At 41.0% G+C, this 15,024-nt stretch overlaps 1 protein-coding gene across 1 annotated transcript in view; it reads left to right on the forward strand.

The window, feature by feature from the left end:
- Positions 1-13,878, forward strand: part of LOC124593831 (glutamate receptor ionotropic, kainate 2-like) — a 92,923-nt gene extending 79,045 nt beyond the window's left edge. The window contains exon 7 of the mRNA XM_047132178.1: positions 13,531-13,878. Coding sequence (XP_046988134.1) covers positions 13,531-13,878 — 348 coding nt within the window. The remainder of the gene's footprint in view (positions 1-13,530) is intronic.
- The last annotated feature ends 1,146 nt before the right edge of the window (positions 13,879-15,024 follow it).

A 15,024-nucleotide genomic window follows, 5' to 3' on the forward strand; every position in this document is an offset into this window, starting at 1 on the left:
AGACGATTCTACTCCAGTCAATGGGATTTCAGGCCGAGTACATGTCCGGAGGGGTCCTGGAGAGTGTTAGGATACCAACCTGACTGTCGGCCATACTATGGCCGACAACCGTGTGTGATGGTCTGGGATGCCTTTTCTTTTCATAGCAGGACCCATTTGGTTTGCATCCGCGGTCTTTTGAATGCTAACGGTTTCCCTACATCGTATTAGGCATCGTAATGTCTCTCCATAATCTTGGCCTGCCCCTGTAATATTGTGGTTACCCCCAGGCTGTTATCAGGTGTCCAGTTACATGTGACATCAGGTGTCCTGATTTGATTCTAATGCACGTTAGTCCTATGCACTCATGGATTCACACAACTCCAGCTGTTATACAGAGTATGCAAAAAAAAGGGATGTCCAAATTTTCAAGAAACATTTCAATCACGTAGAAGAGAAAATATGTTATATAAACCAGTCTACAGAAATGCTTTATTTCCATGTTGTAGCTCACTTTCTACAAGTCTTCAATACATTAATCTTGGGAAACAAACAGGAAAAGAACGTTTCCGCACAGTATGAAACTATTTCCTAAATGAAATGTTTAAAATACTTTCCGTTAGCAATGATACAAGCAATTAATGACTTATTGGATGATGCATCCGTAGAGAATTGCGTAGAGTTTCACAGCATTCCACAATACGGACTCAAAGACTCTGTACGTGCAGTATCGGGTTTTTTTATGAAGAAGTTTTCGAATGCTCTCGCAAATAAAATTCTGGTGATTTTAGGGTAGTAGGGCGTGGAGGCTAAGTAATTAGTCTATCTCTTCTTACCCGTCGTTCACGGAATCTGTTATTAGAAGCCCAAGAACCTTATCACTTAAATGAGGAGGAGCTCCATCAGTCACGAAGTACAGGTTTTGCCGCTGTTGTGAAGTCTTTCTACGAGAAAGAATGGTTCCTCCCTTGAAACTTTCTCCATTGTGCCTGATTGGAAGTATATAAGGCCCTAACAAACGGCCACCAGTAGTGACGGGCCAAACGCCGACAAAAAATCTTTCTTGATGACGTGATTGCACAATTTCGTGAGGATTCTCGATGGCGCAAGTGTGCTAAATGAGAACATTTACAATCTGATCAGGTTAATACTGAGACTCATCTGTGAAGAGCAAATTTACGATAAAATGAGGGCTGACATTGCTGAATGAACCATTCGCTGAAATGCAGCCGCGCAGAAACATCAGCTACAGTGTATTGCCTGAAAACCTTGTACTTCGTTCACATAGACGAGTTTCTTATGTATCATTCTTGAGGGCAGTCATGTGGTGAACGCTGCTTATTGTCGCTAACTGTCTTACGCTGACACTATGGTTTTCGTCAACTGCCCGAAGACGTTCCTCCTCCAGCTGATATTTCCTTGTACGCCTCCCAACAGCACGAAGAAGTTCCCTCTCCAGTTGATGTGTCCCAGTCCTTTATGGCCTCCCCGAGAAGCGAATAGCAGGCTCAAACGTCCCATGCTCCCTAAGAAGACGATCAATTGCTTCCAACGAACTCCTCTCGTAGCGCTAGGATCATTAGCATCTGCAGATTCCTACAGCAAATGGGCATCTGCCAACTCCACATCTGAGTACACGTCCATTGAACTGTACTGGAAACCAAGTCAGTGGTGAATCAGTGGTAAACACTAAAGGCTTGAGTCTATGTGTGTGCACAGTCTCTGATGCACAGCCAACAGTTCATGCTACGTGCTTAGACAATCCGTGACGAACTCTAAGCAGTTTATGCAAAGTGATACATGCTAATAGAGCAATGAAATTACCAGCATGTCAACAATGAATTTAGTTGCTTGTCAAAACATGTGGGCAACTAACACATTATAACACGAGCAATGTAGCGAGTCACATGATAACATTACCTTAGTTCTATAGCAACAGCAAATACTGGCGGTGAACCGAAGGGTTACAAATTACTACATCTTCTAACGAAACATAACGAAAAGCGTACTGTAACATTTCATGTAACGTGGAACGTTCTGTTTCTGTGTGTTTTCCCGTGATTACTGTCATTATGAAGGGAAGTAGAAAATGAGCTATAGAATATAAGTATAGTGTTAGCAGACCCACGTCAGAGTAACACATTTTATTTCTCTATGTGCGAGGAATGTTGCCCGAAAGATTGGTCGTATCTTTTTGTTACACTCTACATAAAATTAGCCATTTAATAACGATCTTGGATTCGAAATTGCTCTTGGAATCAGCGTTTTTAGCAATTAAAGCGAAATGCCTATATCGGAGATGTGAGAAGTGTTGAAAAAAATAACAAATAACATATTCCCAATGTCCTATCCATCCGTCGTAGCCTGTCGTTTGCTTCACCTACAACTGGGCCTACATTCTCGTTCCACTTCATACCTCTACGGATTGTTACTGCCAAATATTGATATAACGTGCCGTACTTTACACAGTGCTCTTTATTCGATAATCAGGTGATTATCATTGTCATGATCATCACCATGATCATTTAAGTTCATGGGTTTGGTTCAAGGAACGCGTTCCAGTTTGAGTTTTCTTAGCTCCATAGTTCCCTGGGCTGAATTACGTTTTCTAACCCTTTGGTATATGTTTCAAAGTTTTTATAGGATATCTGCCGTATTGCGTACTGTTTATGTGTTCCATTTCTACTTATATGAGTCGATTTCATCTGTTATTGTAAGTTGTTTAATCTCATTTTTAATATCTTCGTTTCTTAATTCGTCTTCTAGTTTAAATCCTTTAACTGATCTGAGGAATTGTATTTATGACGTCACTACAAATTTACATTTTTCTTATTTGCGGTCTATGATTCAGACCCATGAAACCTCAATGGGAGAGTTTGTATTTTATAAAATTTCTTTAGCATATCTTTACATTTGTTACGTATAATCCCATTTTATTTGTCGTACAGACACCCCATAATTTTGGTGTTTCATTCTTTATAACTTCATCATAGTGCAAAGAATCGTGGCTGGTCATGTAGTTAGAAGGACGTAATTCTTGATTATTTATTCTTCTACCACCATTTAATGATCGCATCTTTTTAATGCCATTAACTTACAATTTTTATCAGTTTGGATTAATTTGAAAATATCTCTCTTTATTTCTTCTTCTGAGGTGGATATTGAAAACTGACAGACAGCATACATTAATGGTTTTGTATAATGGTTCTCATCTCATTCTGTTTCTTCGTGGTTATTTTCTTTCCTAATTCCACATTTTAATAATATAATTTATATATAAACTGGATTTGATTGGGGAAAGACTGCAAACCTTGCCTAACTCCATGGTTGGTTACAATCCAGTTCTTACTTATTTTGTTAGCAGTTTCTATAACAAATTACTTTCGTTGTACAGATTTTTATATTCTGGATTAAGTGTTGTGGAATTTCATTTTCGTTTAAAATTAAACTCTATCTAACGCCTTGACATAGTTGCTAGAAGCTATGTATGTCTCATTGTTAAGCTCTCTTCTTCTATTTATAAATGTATGGTCCATTGTTGTTCGTCATAATTTGAAATCACTCTGGTTTCTAGTTAAAATTGTTTCGACTATATCCCGTATTCTCCAAGAAAATACTTAGGAAATCCGAAATTTCGTAGTTGTAGGAGAATCTGCTATATTTTAATAAATCACTGTTAATGTCATTTATATTAGCCACATTTGTTTCTTCATTCGTTTTAAAGATTCTTCAAATTCTGTTAATATTAGCAAATCTATTTCTCTCCCACCTACATACATTTCTGTTTGTTCCATCAAGTTGTGGTCATAAGAAAAGTTCTTATAAATTTCTTCACATTGTTTATTTTTGACTATGTTAATGATTGATACATCTTTTTCTTGTCTGTTCAAATGTTTCATTTCCGTACAGGCAATTCCTTTTTGCCCTAAATGTAATTTTCTGGTTTACTTATATATTTGGCACAAATTGCACTAGGTGCTTTCTTTTGTTTCTATTTAGCAATTTCTCTTTGTTAATAATATTCTGCTCTTAATTCCCTCCTAACCTCTTGTTATCACATGTTTTAAATCTTTTTCCCAGTGCTTCGAAAGTAGGATTCTGTAAGCTACTACTTATATTCTCTCATTCTTCATTAATATTTGCGGTAGCAACTTTCATTAGCATTTATTCATTTCCTCTTTTTGCATATAATGGTTGTATGCCTTTACATTTTAGTAAGTGTACTTTAAGTGTCGTATTTTTATTTCTATCAGTGTTATTATTTCTTCTCCATTGTCCAGAATATTATTTTTAGAAACTGAGAAATATTCGTAGGAAAAGATGTCACTTCCTTAATGTAATCTTATGTCAGTTACCCACAATGATTCTTTTTGGTTAACAGTTATGTATTCAATTGTGGATCTTCGATCTCGAATTGATGATGTATGCCTGTGACTATCATTTTGTTTTTAAAAACCCAAGCCATTTCCCAGTTATTAAAAATTGCTAATTGTTTTAGATTAGTTTAGATTTAGTTTTCGTTGCATAGACCAAAAATGAGATGATTCTCGTGAGTGTGGGATATATCAGAAAGTATAACATGAAAAACATAGAACATTTAAATATGATACTCACCTTTCTCATAATTTGTCAATAGATTGTCGAAGTATGTGAATAAATATAGCAATTTGTAACTGCTAATATTTACAGAATTTATGCACTTTCAGAATGCAACGTAGTTATGCATTTTTAATAAATTCATAAACACACAAAACAGCTAATCTTCACTGTTGTGACCAAGTGCTATCAAAACTAGTAACTAAAAGATATTTATACTGAAACTGTTCTAAGACTACTGTTAAGATATTTATCTTCAAAGTAAAAGTAGTAGCGTATCGAAAAGTCTTTCAAACTGTGCTTTATCTGAAACCAAGTTTTTAACCGTTTCTGACAATTTATTGAAAATGTGTGTTCCTGCATATTAGAGCCCTATTTGGTCAAAGGAAAGTGATTTTAGGCGTTTATATAGATTGTTCATATTCCTAATACTTATGCTATATATGGAGCTATTGGGTGGAAATAGAGACACATTGCTTGCAACAAACGTCATTAAGGATTGAATATACTGAGAAGCAGTGGTTACAATACGCAGTTCCTTTAACAGCTTTCTACATGATGTTCTTGCATTTACACCACAAATAAGTCTTATTACACGATTTTGCACTTTAAACGCTTTTGCTTAGTTTGATGAGTTGCCCCAGATTGTGATCCCATATGAAATAATGGAATGAAAAAAAGCAAAGCATGCAATATTTTAAATTTGTATTCCTCCATCTGACATAATTCTTATTCCTAATATACACTCCTGGAAATGGAAAAAAGAACACATTGACACCGGTGTGTCAGACCCACCATACTTGCTCCGGACACTGCGAGAGGGCTGTACAAGCAATGATCACACGCACGGCACAGCGGACACACCAGGAACCGCGGTGTTGGCCGTCGAATGGCGCTAGCTGCGCAGCATTTGTGCACCGCCGCCGTCAGTGTCAGCCAGTTTGCCGTGGCATACGGAGCTCCATCGCAGTCTTTAACACTGGTAGCATGCCGCGACAGCGTGGACGTGAACCGTATGTGCAGTTGACGGACTTTGAGCGAGGGCGTATAGTGGGCAAGCGGGAGGCCGGGTGGACGTACCGCCGAATTGCTCAACACGTGGGGAGTGAGGTCTCCACAGTACATCCATGTTGTCGCCAGTGGTCGGCGGAAGGTGCACGTGCCCGTCGACCTGGGACCGGACCGCAGTGACGCACGGATGCACGCCAAGACCGTAGGATCCTACGCAGTGCCGTAGGGGACCGCACCGCCACTTCCCAGCAAATTAGGGACACTGTTGCTCCTGGGGTATCGGCGAGGACCATTCGCAACCGTCTCCATGAAGCTGGGCTACGGTCCCACACACCGTTAGGCCGTCTTCCGCTCACGCCCCAAAATCGTGCAGCCCGCCTCCTGTGGTGTCGCGACAGGCGTGAATGGAGGGACGAATGGAGACGTGTCGTCTTCAGCGATGAGAGTCGCTTCTGCCTTGGTGCCAATGTAGTCGTATGCGTGTTTGGCGCCGTGCAGGTGAGCGCCACAATCAGGACTGCATACGACCGAGGCACACAGGGCCAACACCCGGCATCATGGTGTGGGGAGCGATCCCCTACACTGGCCGTACACCACTGGTGATCGTCGAGGGGACACTGAATAGTGTACGGTACATCCAAACCGTCATCGAACCCATCGTTCTACCATTCCTAGACCGGAAAGGGAACTTGCTGTTCCAACTGGACAATGCACGTCCTCATGTATCCCGTGCCACCCAACGTGCTCTAGAAGGTGTAAGTCAAGTACCCTGGCCAGCAAGATCCCCGGATCTGTCCCCCATTGAGCATGTTTGGGACTGGATGAAGCGTCGTCTCACGCGGTCTGCACGTCCAGCACGAACGCTGGTCCAACTGAGGCGCCAGGTGGAAATGGCATGGCAAGCCGTTCCACAGGACTACATCCAGCATCTCTACGATCGTCTCCATGGGAGAATAGCAGCCTGCATTGCTGCGAAATGTGGATATACACTGTACTAGTGCCGACATTGTGCATGCTCTGTTGCCTGTGTCTATGTGCCTGTGGTTCTGTCAGTGTGATCATGTGATGTATCTGACCCCAGGAATGTGTCAATAAAGTTTCCCCTTCCTGGGACAATGAATTCACGGTGTTCTTATTTAAATTTCCAGGAGTGTACATATTTATTTAGACGCTTCATCTACTTTGTAGTATGCCCTCCCCAACAGAATTTAATATCGAGTTATAATCCCAGAAATTTAACACAGTCAACCTCTTCGATCTGCATGTCTTCACGTGTTATACACATGCTGGAAGAAAATGTCTTCCAGGTTCTGAGTTCAATATAGATGGTGTTTTCAACGTTTAGTGACAGTGCATTAGCTTTAAAGCATTTACGAATGTTAGAGAAATTTGATTACCAGACATTCACAAATATGTACTTGACTTGCTATTTATTGAAATGTTTGTATGATCTGCACACGAAACAAGTCTGGCAATGTAATAGACGAGAGATATATTAATAGATTCAAGAAAAGTAGCAGGACCCCGATCGAACCCTGAGGAATACCACAGGTAATTAATTACCAATCGGATGAAGAGTGATTACTTACTCTACAGGAATTTCGCAACGACATCATGTGTTTAGTGTTAGTTAGGTAAGATTCGTACTGTTTCACAGCAGTGCCGGTAGCAACATAATATTACTGAACAGAACGCTGCGATTCATCCACTCAAAGGATTTTAAGGTTCAAAAAATGGCTCAGAGCACTATGGGAGATAACTGCCGTGGTCATGAGTCCCCTTGAACTTATAACTACTTAAACCTAACTAACCTAAGGACATCACACACATCCATGACCGAGGCAGGATTCGAACCTGCGACCGTAGCGGTCGCGCGGTTCCAGACTGTAGCGCCTAGAACCGCTCGGCCACTGCGGCCGGCGGATTTTAAGGGGTCGCAGAAAATGCCAGTAGCTTCAAATCTGTTACCTAATGAATTAAGTACATTCTCACTGTTCGTGTTAATAGCTTTCTCTAGGTCAGAATCCTCAATGAACTCAAACTGTAACTTCGGCAATACATTATTTGCAATCGACGTCCCGTCACTGGATTGTCTGCAATATCAAAAATTGCTTCTTAACACTATGCCACAAATCTATTATATGTCTAGCGTGTGTATCTGCGTTCGCTTATTACGTCGATAACGTCTTTCACACCCTTGTTATCTCCGAAATCACAACTTATTACACGCTATTGACTGCAGTCAATCATACGAGTACATGTGGCGATGTTATTTAGTAATATCTTTTTTAATTTTTTATAATTCGCGTCAGTAATTTAATAATATAACGTACTCTTGTACTTCAGTTTAAGTCAACCTAATTCTGATCTGGCATACATATGAAATTGTATTTGCTTATAGAGACATCTATATAATGGCTTCCACCGGCTATAACCACCACTCATCCCCGTGACATTTATATCACAGTCCACAGTTACCTAGTCATCCTACCTAAAACACTATAATACGTTTCGGACCAAAAACAGCGGGACGTCCTACGTAGTGCGGACTTGGCACTGGACAGTGAGTGGCTGGAAGAGTGTGTTATGGAGTGAAGAATCGACATATACCTTGCGGGAGGTCTGCGGTCTGAGGTCTGAGTTTGGCGAATGAATGGGAGAACGGTACCTCTCATCATTTTTAAAGCCAACAGTGAAGTACGAAAGTCACTGTATGGGTATGGTTTTCGTATTTAAGGTTTGGTCCCTTTACTGCTCTTAATGAAATGTAAATATGGAACGGTATGAACACATTCTCCAGCACTACGTTCTGTGTACTGTAAAGAAACAGTTAGGAGACAATGATTGCATGATTATGATAATAGATTGTCATAAAGCTGCAACTGTGAGGCAATGGTTCGTGCACAATCACAATTCTGAAATGGACTGTCCCACAGGAGTCCCAACTTGAACCCAAAGGAGCACATTTGGGATGAGTTACAACATCGACAACAGTTCAGACCACAGGGACCTACATTATATTCTTTCAGATTTCGCCACTTGAGAAATAATGAGCTACCATTCCTCCACAAACACTCAGACACCTCACTGAAAGTATCCCCACCAGAATTCAAGCTGTCATAAGGGCGAAGGGCATGTAGGCCACACATTAATACCCACTAATTCCTGTCCAGATACTTTTGATCAGATAATATACTTTCGACTCGATCGGAAAGCAGCCTAAAATCCAAAACTATTCACCAGACAAAAGAAAGTCCACAATAGACTAAAACTGCTAACAGGATGGACACAGGGATTAATTTCCTTAACATTCTACGAAACCTACAAAACCCTCATCTGTCCCATCCTACCTATGCCAGTGTTGCGTGGACCTCATCCCCATCCTAAATACTACGAATCCCACACAAACCTAGAACGTCGTTTATTCGGCCTTGCCTTCTCCATCTGCTTACACATTCACACCCACCTCCTGTACCAGTTAATCACATTTACACATCGTCTGTAAACGTGAGACTCGACGCCCAATAGTCACGATAATCCCCCCCCCCCCCTCTGCATCCTTGAGAACCCTCCCTGCTACCGCACCTCTATTAACAGGCCGCACCTCCCCTTCATCTCCACGCATTCCATTTACTCACCAAAGGAATTTCAATCGCTTTTCCCTCCTAGACCATTAACTCATTTTCGGGATCCATCACTCTACCAACCAACAGTAACCTACTGTGCCCAAATCACGACAAAGAAAGGCTCTAACCCTCTCTTTCCTTGTCCAGCTGTCATCCCACCCCTATCCTAACACTTAAATCCCAGGTTTCACTCACTTTCCACAAATATATTCCTCATCATTCTCGATCCATCATCCACATCTCGATCTCCACTCACGATGTGTAATACCTGTAGTTTATCTTTGGTATTCAAGAAATGTGATATAGACTAAATGTTTTCATTCGATGTCTCGTACTCGATATTTGTAGGGTGGACATTTCTCAAACACTAGTCTTCAACAGCCGATATGTTATGCCGCAGAGATTATGAATACAATCACTGTGATATTTTGTTGCCAGTGGCATTCTGTGAGAAGTGAATGAGTCGTGTGATGGACACATTGCTGAGCACTGCCTGCTTATCTGTAATTTACGATGAGTTTGGAAAACCGAAAGTTTTACTGGGATTTCTCTTTCTAGGTTCGGGTTAGTAGTTTCATTGTACAGATCTGAATAACCTATTCTCATGGACTGCACTCAGAGGTTTAGAATTATCACTCCGTTACCTTTTCATTAATTAATTTCATGACAGAGTCATATCTGTAAAAATAAGTAAGTTTTGTAAGAAACGTTACAACTGCAAAGGAGGATATTTGAGTTTCAATATAGTTTTTGAATGCTAGCCCCTTTGCCTCAATCAGCAAACTCAGTATCCACCACCGTCTAATAATTTGATGTGTGAATGGACACACTGTACTTTGCGGAACACAGTGGTTAAAACTGAAGCATGATCTGCTAACAATAGTGGCACGTCCTTGAATTGCACTTCGCAAAGCTTCCTGATATTGAGCTGATATGCCACTGCGCTGTATTTTTATGTTCAACACTTCGAGCAATAACTCGTCTCCATTGCCACAGGTAAGCCAAGCTAATTAGTTAGGGCCACTTGTACGTAATACATTATAGTAATATAATACAGTTAAACACTGCATTTAAAAATTGTTTAAAAGGTGAGTTTAGGTAAAGTTCAGTGAAGATTTCACTTACTTTGTTCGACAGTTTCATTCTTACAGGTAGTTTTATATTTAAGTGCGTATTATCTAGCACATAAGAACATTTGGAGACGCAAGATTTTGAAGGAAACGGACATATATATATTTATCTATACAGATTGTTAAATCCTTATTTGATTTATTGATTCTCTAATGTTGACTAATGTAGTTTTGTATGTTTCTTCATGTTCCATAGGACTGTTGCTAATTGCAGAAGTCTCAGAAATCTCTTAACCACAAACAATATCGCGTGATCATTGACTTATGACATTTATAGGGAGAGATCGTGATGCCTGTTACGTCCTGATCAACCTCGATACTGGGAGTACTGAACATTCCAGTACACTCTCCAGATCTCTCACCCAGTGAACAGACGTAGTCACGGGCTACCAGCAGACTGAAATGCCACTGCTCTTCAGCAATTACTAGTGATGTACTCTGGTACGGAAGCAGTATTGTGATGAAGTACCCCTATCTGTTACCCAGTCTCAGTTTGACTCGATAGCGGCCCGGTTAGAGCGAGTGTATCTGCAGTTCAGTATACCGAGTTTGCCACACTAGACAGGGTGATTTAGCTGCCCCTATCAAAATCGTTTTATTCAATCCGCAATGTTATATCTGGCCTTTGTAATGTAATAAAATAAAAAAAATATTTGTTTTGTGACTATTAACGCAATCTAATAAAATAAAATCAACCGTGACTTATACAAAGAACAAACACACATTAATGCAATGGCTCAGCATAAAAGAGAAATAACTAATGTGGGAATATTATTAGCAGTGTAATATGTTGTTTAATTTTGCCCGACGTGTATCAGCACTCAGTAAACTAGTTCAGTTCTCAGGGTAGTTACGTAATCATCTATAAATAATTTTCCTTTTCTTATTTATCCAACACTAGGATCGTTCCATGTACACTACTGTAGTACGTAAGTTAATGTCGTGGTTTCGTCTCGATTCCCCAATATAAGATAACAAGAGTAGCATCTACAAACGAAATCCTATAATGGAACTGGAATCCTGTGACCAGACCTTTTCTGCCTGGGATTTTATCTCGTTATATAAAGAAAATCTGTAAATAAAATTGTTAAATTATTAGTAGCTGCCTCCGGTCGCGTGGGATCTGAAATAAAGTTAACTGTCCTAACCGACGGCACGTCTCCTAGATGAGCTAAAAGAAAAATGGTAAAGATTTTTCTAAGATGGCGCCTAACAATGAAAATTCTTTGTTAAGGTCCATATGTACTTAAGACAATAAAGGTGTCAGATTCACAACAGACTGACCACATACACAAATTCTTTTGACAAAATAACCATTAAATTTTTCGGGTTTTTAGTACGTCTTACATTATCAGCTGGTACAGCGAGATGGGTTTTACACAAGCACGTCTTCTTAGATCCGAATCCAAGCAGATAAAATAAGCGAATGACAAAGGAAAGATAGCTCATGCATAGAAGCGCAAGACTCCATGGAATAACATGTCCATTGTAGTTCTATCTCTTCTTCTTTGACGTACTTGTCGATTATTTATAAAATCTGTCGTAATATTTAGTTTACATTTTCTTTAAACCCAAGTCAACCCAAGAGAAATAGTACACCTTCATAAACTATGCGCGAGATTTCCGACCTCTCGCTCGCTACATGCAAACTATTAGACCTACAGAAAAAATGGAGAGGACATTTTTGTGGAAAATGTAGTGTACTTAAATTTTATGTGACTTCGTAGGCTTTCCCGGTGTTGTAATTTAGTGTAGTCTCCATCTGTCCACCATCATCAGTTTTCATTGGGCCTCAGCTGCAGCGTTCATCTGAAGATGGCGGACATGAATCTCCGAAATTTCGAATCACATTGATCTTAGGCTCTAGGAGGAGACCAGAGTCCACTATTAAGAGTTAATGTTTGTACTGGGATACGTTTTTGCTAGAGGCCACGGTTTTCGGTTTATTCAATAAAAAGTACAAAAGTAACCTTCAGTCGCACCTCCATCCCGACAGGCATCTCTCACCAGCCAGGATTTCGCGTATGTAATCCGTGGAGCTCCTTCCTACCACTGTACATAAATTTGGGACTGCACGAACTGTTCCCGATATTCGATCTTTTTCAGTCTGTATTGGTTGGGATGTTACGCCACCAGCATAGTAGGCTACTTCTTAACAATGATAATTTAAAAGTGCCCGTAATTAATTAAAAGCTACTTTCTAAAATGTTCCGCTAAAACTAATTACGTAGATAGTTCGATCCAGACTTATTATTTACAAGTACAGTTGTTTCGCAGTCAGAAGGCCGGACTAATGTAACGATGTAGTTGTTTACTATATGCTGTTAAAGTTTACAAAACCGATAGTTTAAGTTTATGTTATGTTATGTAAACCGGGGACCTAGAAACGACGGAGAGGCTCCGTCCACGCCGCAGCCGCAGTGGTCCGCAAACCCAAGACGACTACCGCAGTCCACTTCATCGCTCCGCCGCCCTCACCGAACCCAGGGTTATTCTGCGGTTCAGCCCCCCAATGGACCCCCCAGGGTTATTCTGCGATTCAGCCCCCCGTTAGACCGCATGGCCATCCCGGCGGGCTAGTTAAAGTTTAGTCAAACAACAATTTTACAATTTTTAACTGCCTCGACCAAACCGGTGGTGTAAGACGGCCAGTCAATGAAGATCAAAAAAGGTCGAACGTGGGAAATAATACGTGCTGTCGCAATTTTTTTGTGATAGGACTGAGAGCCGTAGATAAAATACTAGAAATCCTGATTGATGGGGGCTGAGTCAGAGAATGGGGTTTCTTTTGAAAGTCACTTTTATACGTTTTTCTTCAATAACTCGAAAATACGGTCTCTAGCGAAGCAGTACCCCAGTACAATATTTCAGTGCATTACATTTCCTACAAAGAGCTCCCGTTCATTTTTACTGTAGGCCTAATAGTTTGCACGTAAAGAATCAGAGAATATGAAGCTCTCATGCGTGTTTTGTGAAGAGCAGATATAACACTGCGGGTTGCATAGAATGACATCGATAGGGGCAGCTGCATTACCCTGTGTATCCCCAAATCATCTATACTTCCCGCTAAACTGTCCACGTAAATTATTTGCTACCCTTCCAAGTCTCGCAATTTTAATTCCCAGAAATGTACTTGTTAGGTTGGTAATACGTAGGCAGGCTCTGAGTGCTGCGAATGTTTTCCGCAGGTGGCTCGCAAGTGGCTGGTCCCACGAGTGCAGCTGGCCGCCCAAGTAGGGATGCGGTCGTACGCCCAGGCGCCGGATGGCCCGGTGAAGCTGCAGCTGACGCACGTGCAGGGAGAGTTCGCTCTACTGGTGCTCGGACTCTGCGTGTCGCTGGTCGTCTTCGTGCTGGAAACTGCCGTTCACTGGAAGACCAACGATACCACACAGCTGGAATTTAGATCCTCGATTACAGTGACGCTGGAGGTGTGCCGTTCAGCAGCCCGGCTGGAAAAGGGGGTTCAGTCAACAGCGTCACGAGCACACGGTCGTCGGCGAAACAGCGGAGGCGTTACCGACTTCATCTACTAATGTGTCACTTGTTATTCAATATTCCATTGTGCTACCACATTAATCTCCTAGTTCATGTAATCCAATCAGTGTGAGTATCGTAGAATATCGTTTTTCAAACAATTGTGAACGGGAGTAGAATGGTCAGATAATCACTTTATTGGTCAATCGTTTCTAAAAATTTATCTTCATAGTGTTGACAGGTATAAAATAAAGAAACCTCCATTTAAACGCAAAAGTGTACATGTTGTAAGGTGTCAGGCAAATTCAACACATTGCATGAAATCCCTGACATGATAGCCAATCCGGCAGTATGTCACACAGCTCCGAGTAAATCCTGACATTAAATTAACCAAAGTAATACGATCAACAAGTGAGCAAATGGAATACCACAGACTAACACAAGAACGCCTAAATGCATGTCATACCTTCCCACCGTGAAACAGACGCAATTCTGAGGGAAGAAACGAGAACAGAAGCCGAGAGCAGAGTCGTGTAAGCTAGGAGGCCCTACGATAAGGGACGGACACCCACGTAGCCAGCCGACCGCCAGGACCACCCCCCCCCAGCCCATGTTACAAGATAGAGCCCTCCAGAAGAACAGTATAGATCTTACGATAACACTAAAAGGACCACACCAGCTGAAAGTTTTAGCGTGAGATTATACGCATCTCTGTTACGTTGCAAACATTAAAAACATTGCCCCACCACGAAAAGTATAACGTTTCTCATTGGATAGACAAAAGTTTTGCAGGCAGAGCTTATGGTTAACATTGAGACCCTGATTGATCAGCTGAAAACACAGCGAGATACCTTTTTTTTTAAAGCAACTTCGGAAAATTGTAGTAAGAAGAAGTTTGGAGAGAGTTGCTTCCGAGACGGCGTGGTGCGTGGAGCTGCGTCGCCCGCTGCCTCCTGACGCTGCCTAAACACCAACAAGGTAATGAACACACGCGGTGCCTCCATAAGGCTTCACTCAGAACTGCAGAATTCTCATCTGTTACATCCCCTTTTTACGCAATACTAGTGTCGATCATCAATTAAACTTCGTGGTATTCACATTTGCTACTAGAAGTTAAAATCTGAAACACAATGATTTTCTGTTATATAATTATTGAGAAGCCACATCAGCCACTGTAATTTACGACAAGTTAAATAAGTAATTAA

Source organism: Schistocerca americana, chromosome 2 (assembly GCF_021461395.2).
Source record: "Schistocerca americana isolate TAMUIC-IGC-003095 chromosome 2, iqSchAmer2.1, whole genome shotgun sequence".
Classification (NCBI taxonomy): Eukaryota; Metazoa; Arthropoda; class Insecta; order Orthoptera; family Acrididae; genus Schistocerca; species Schistocerca americana.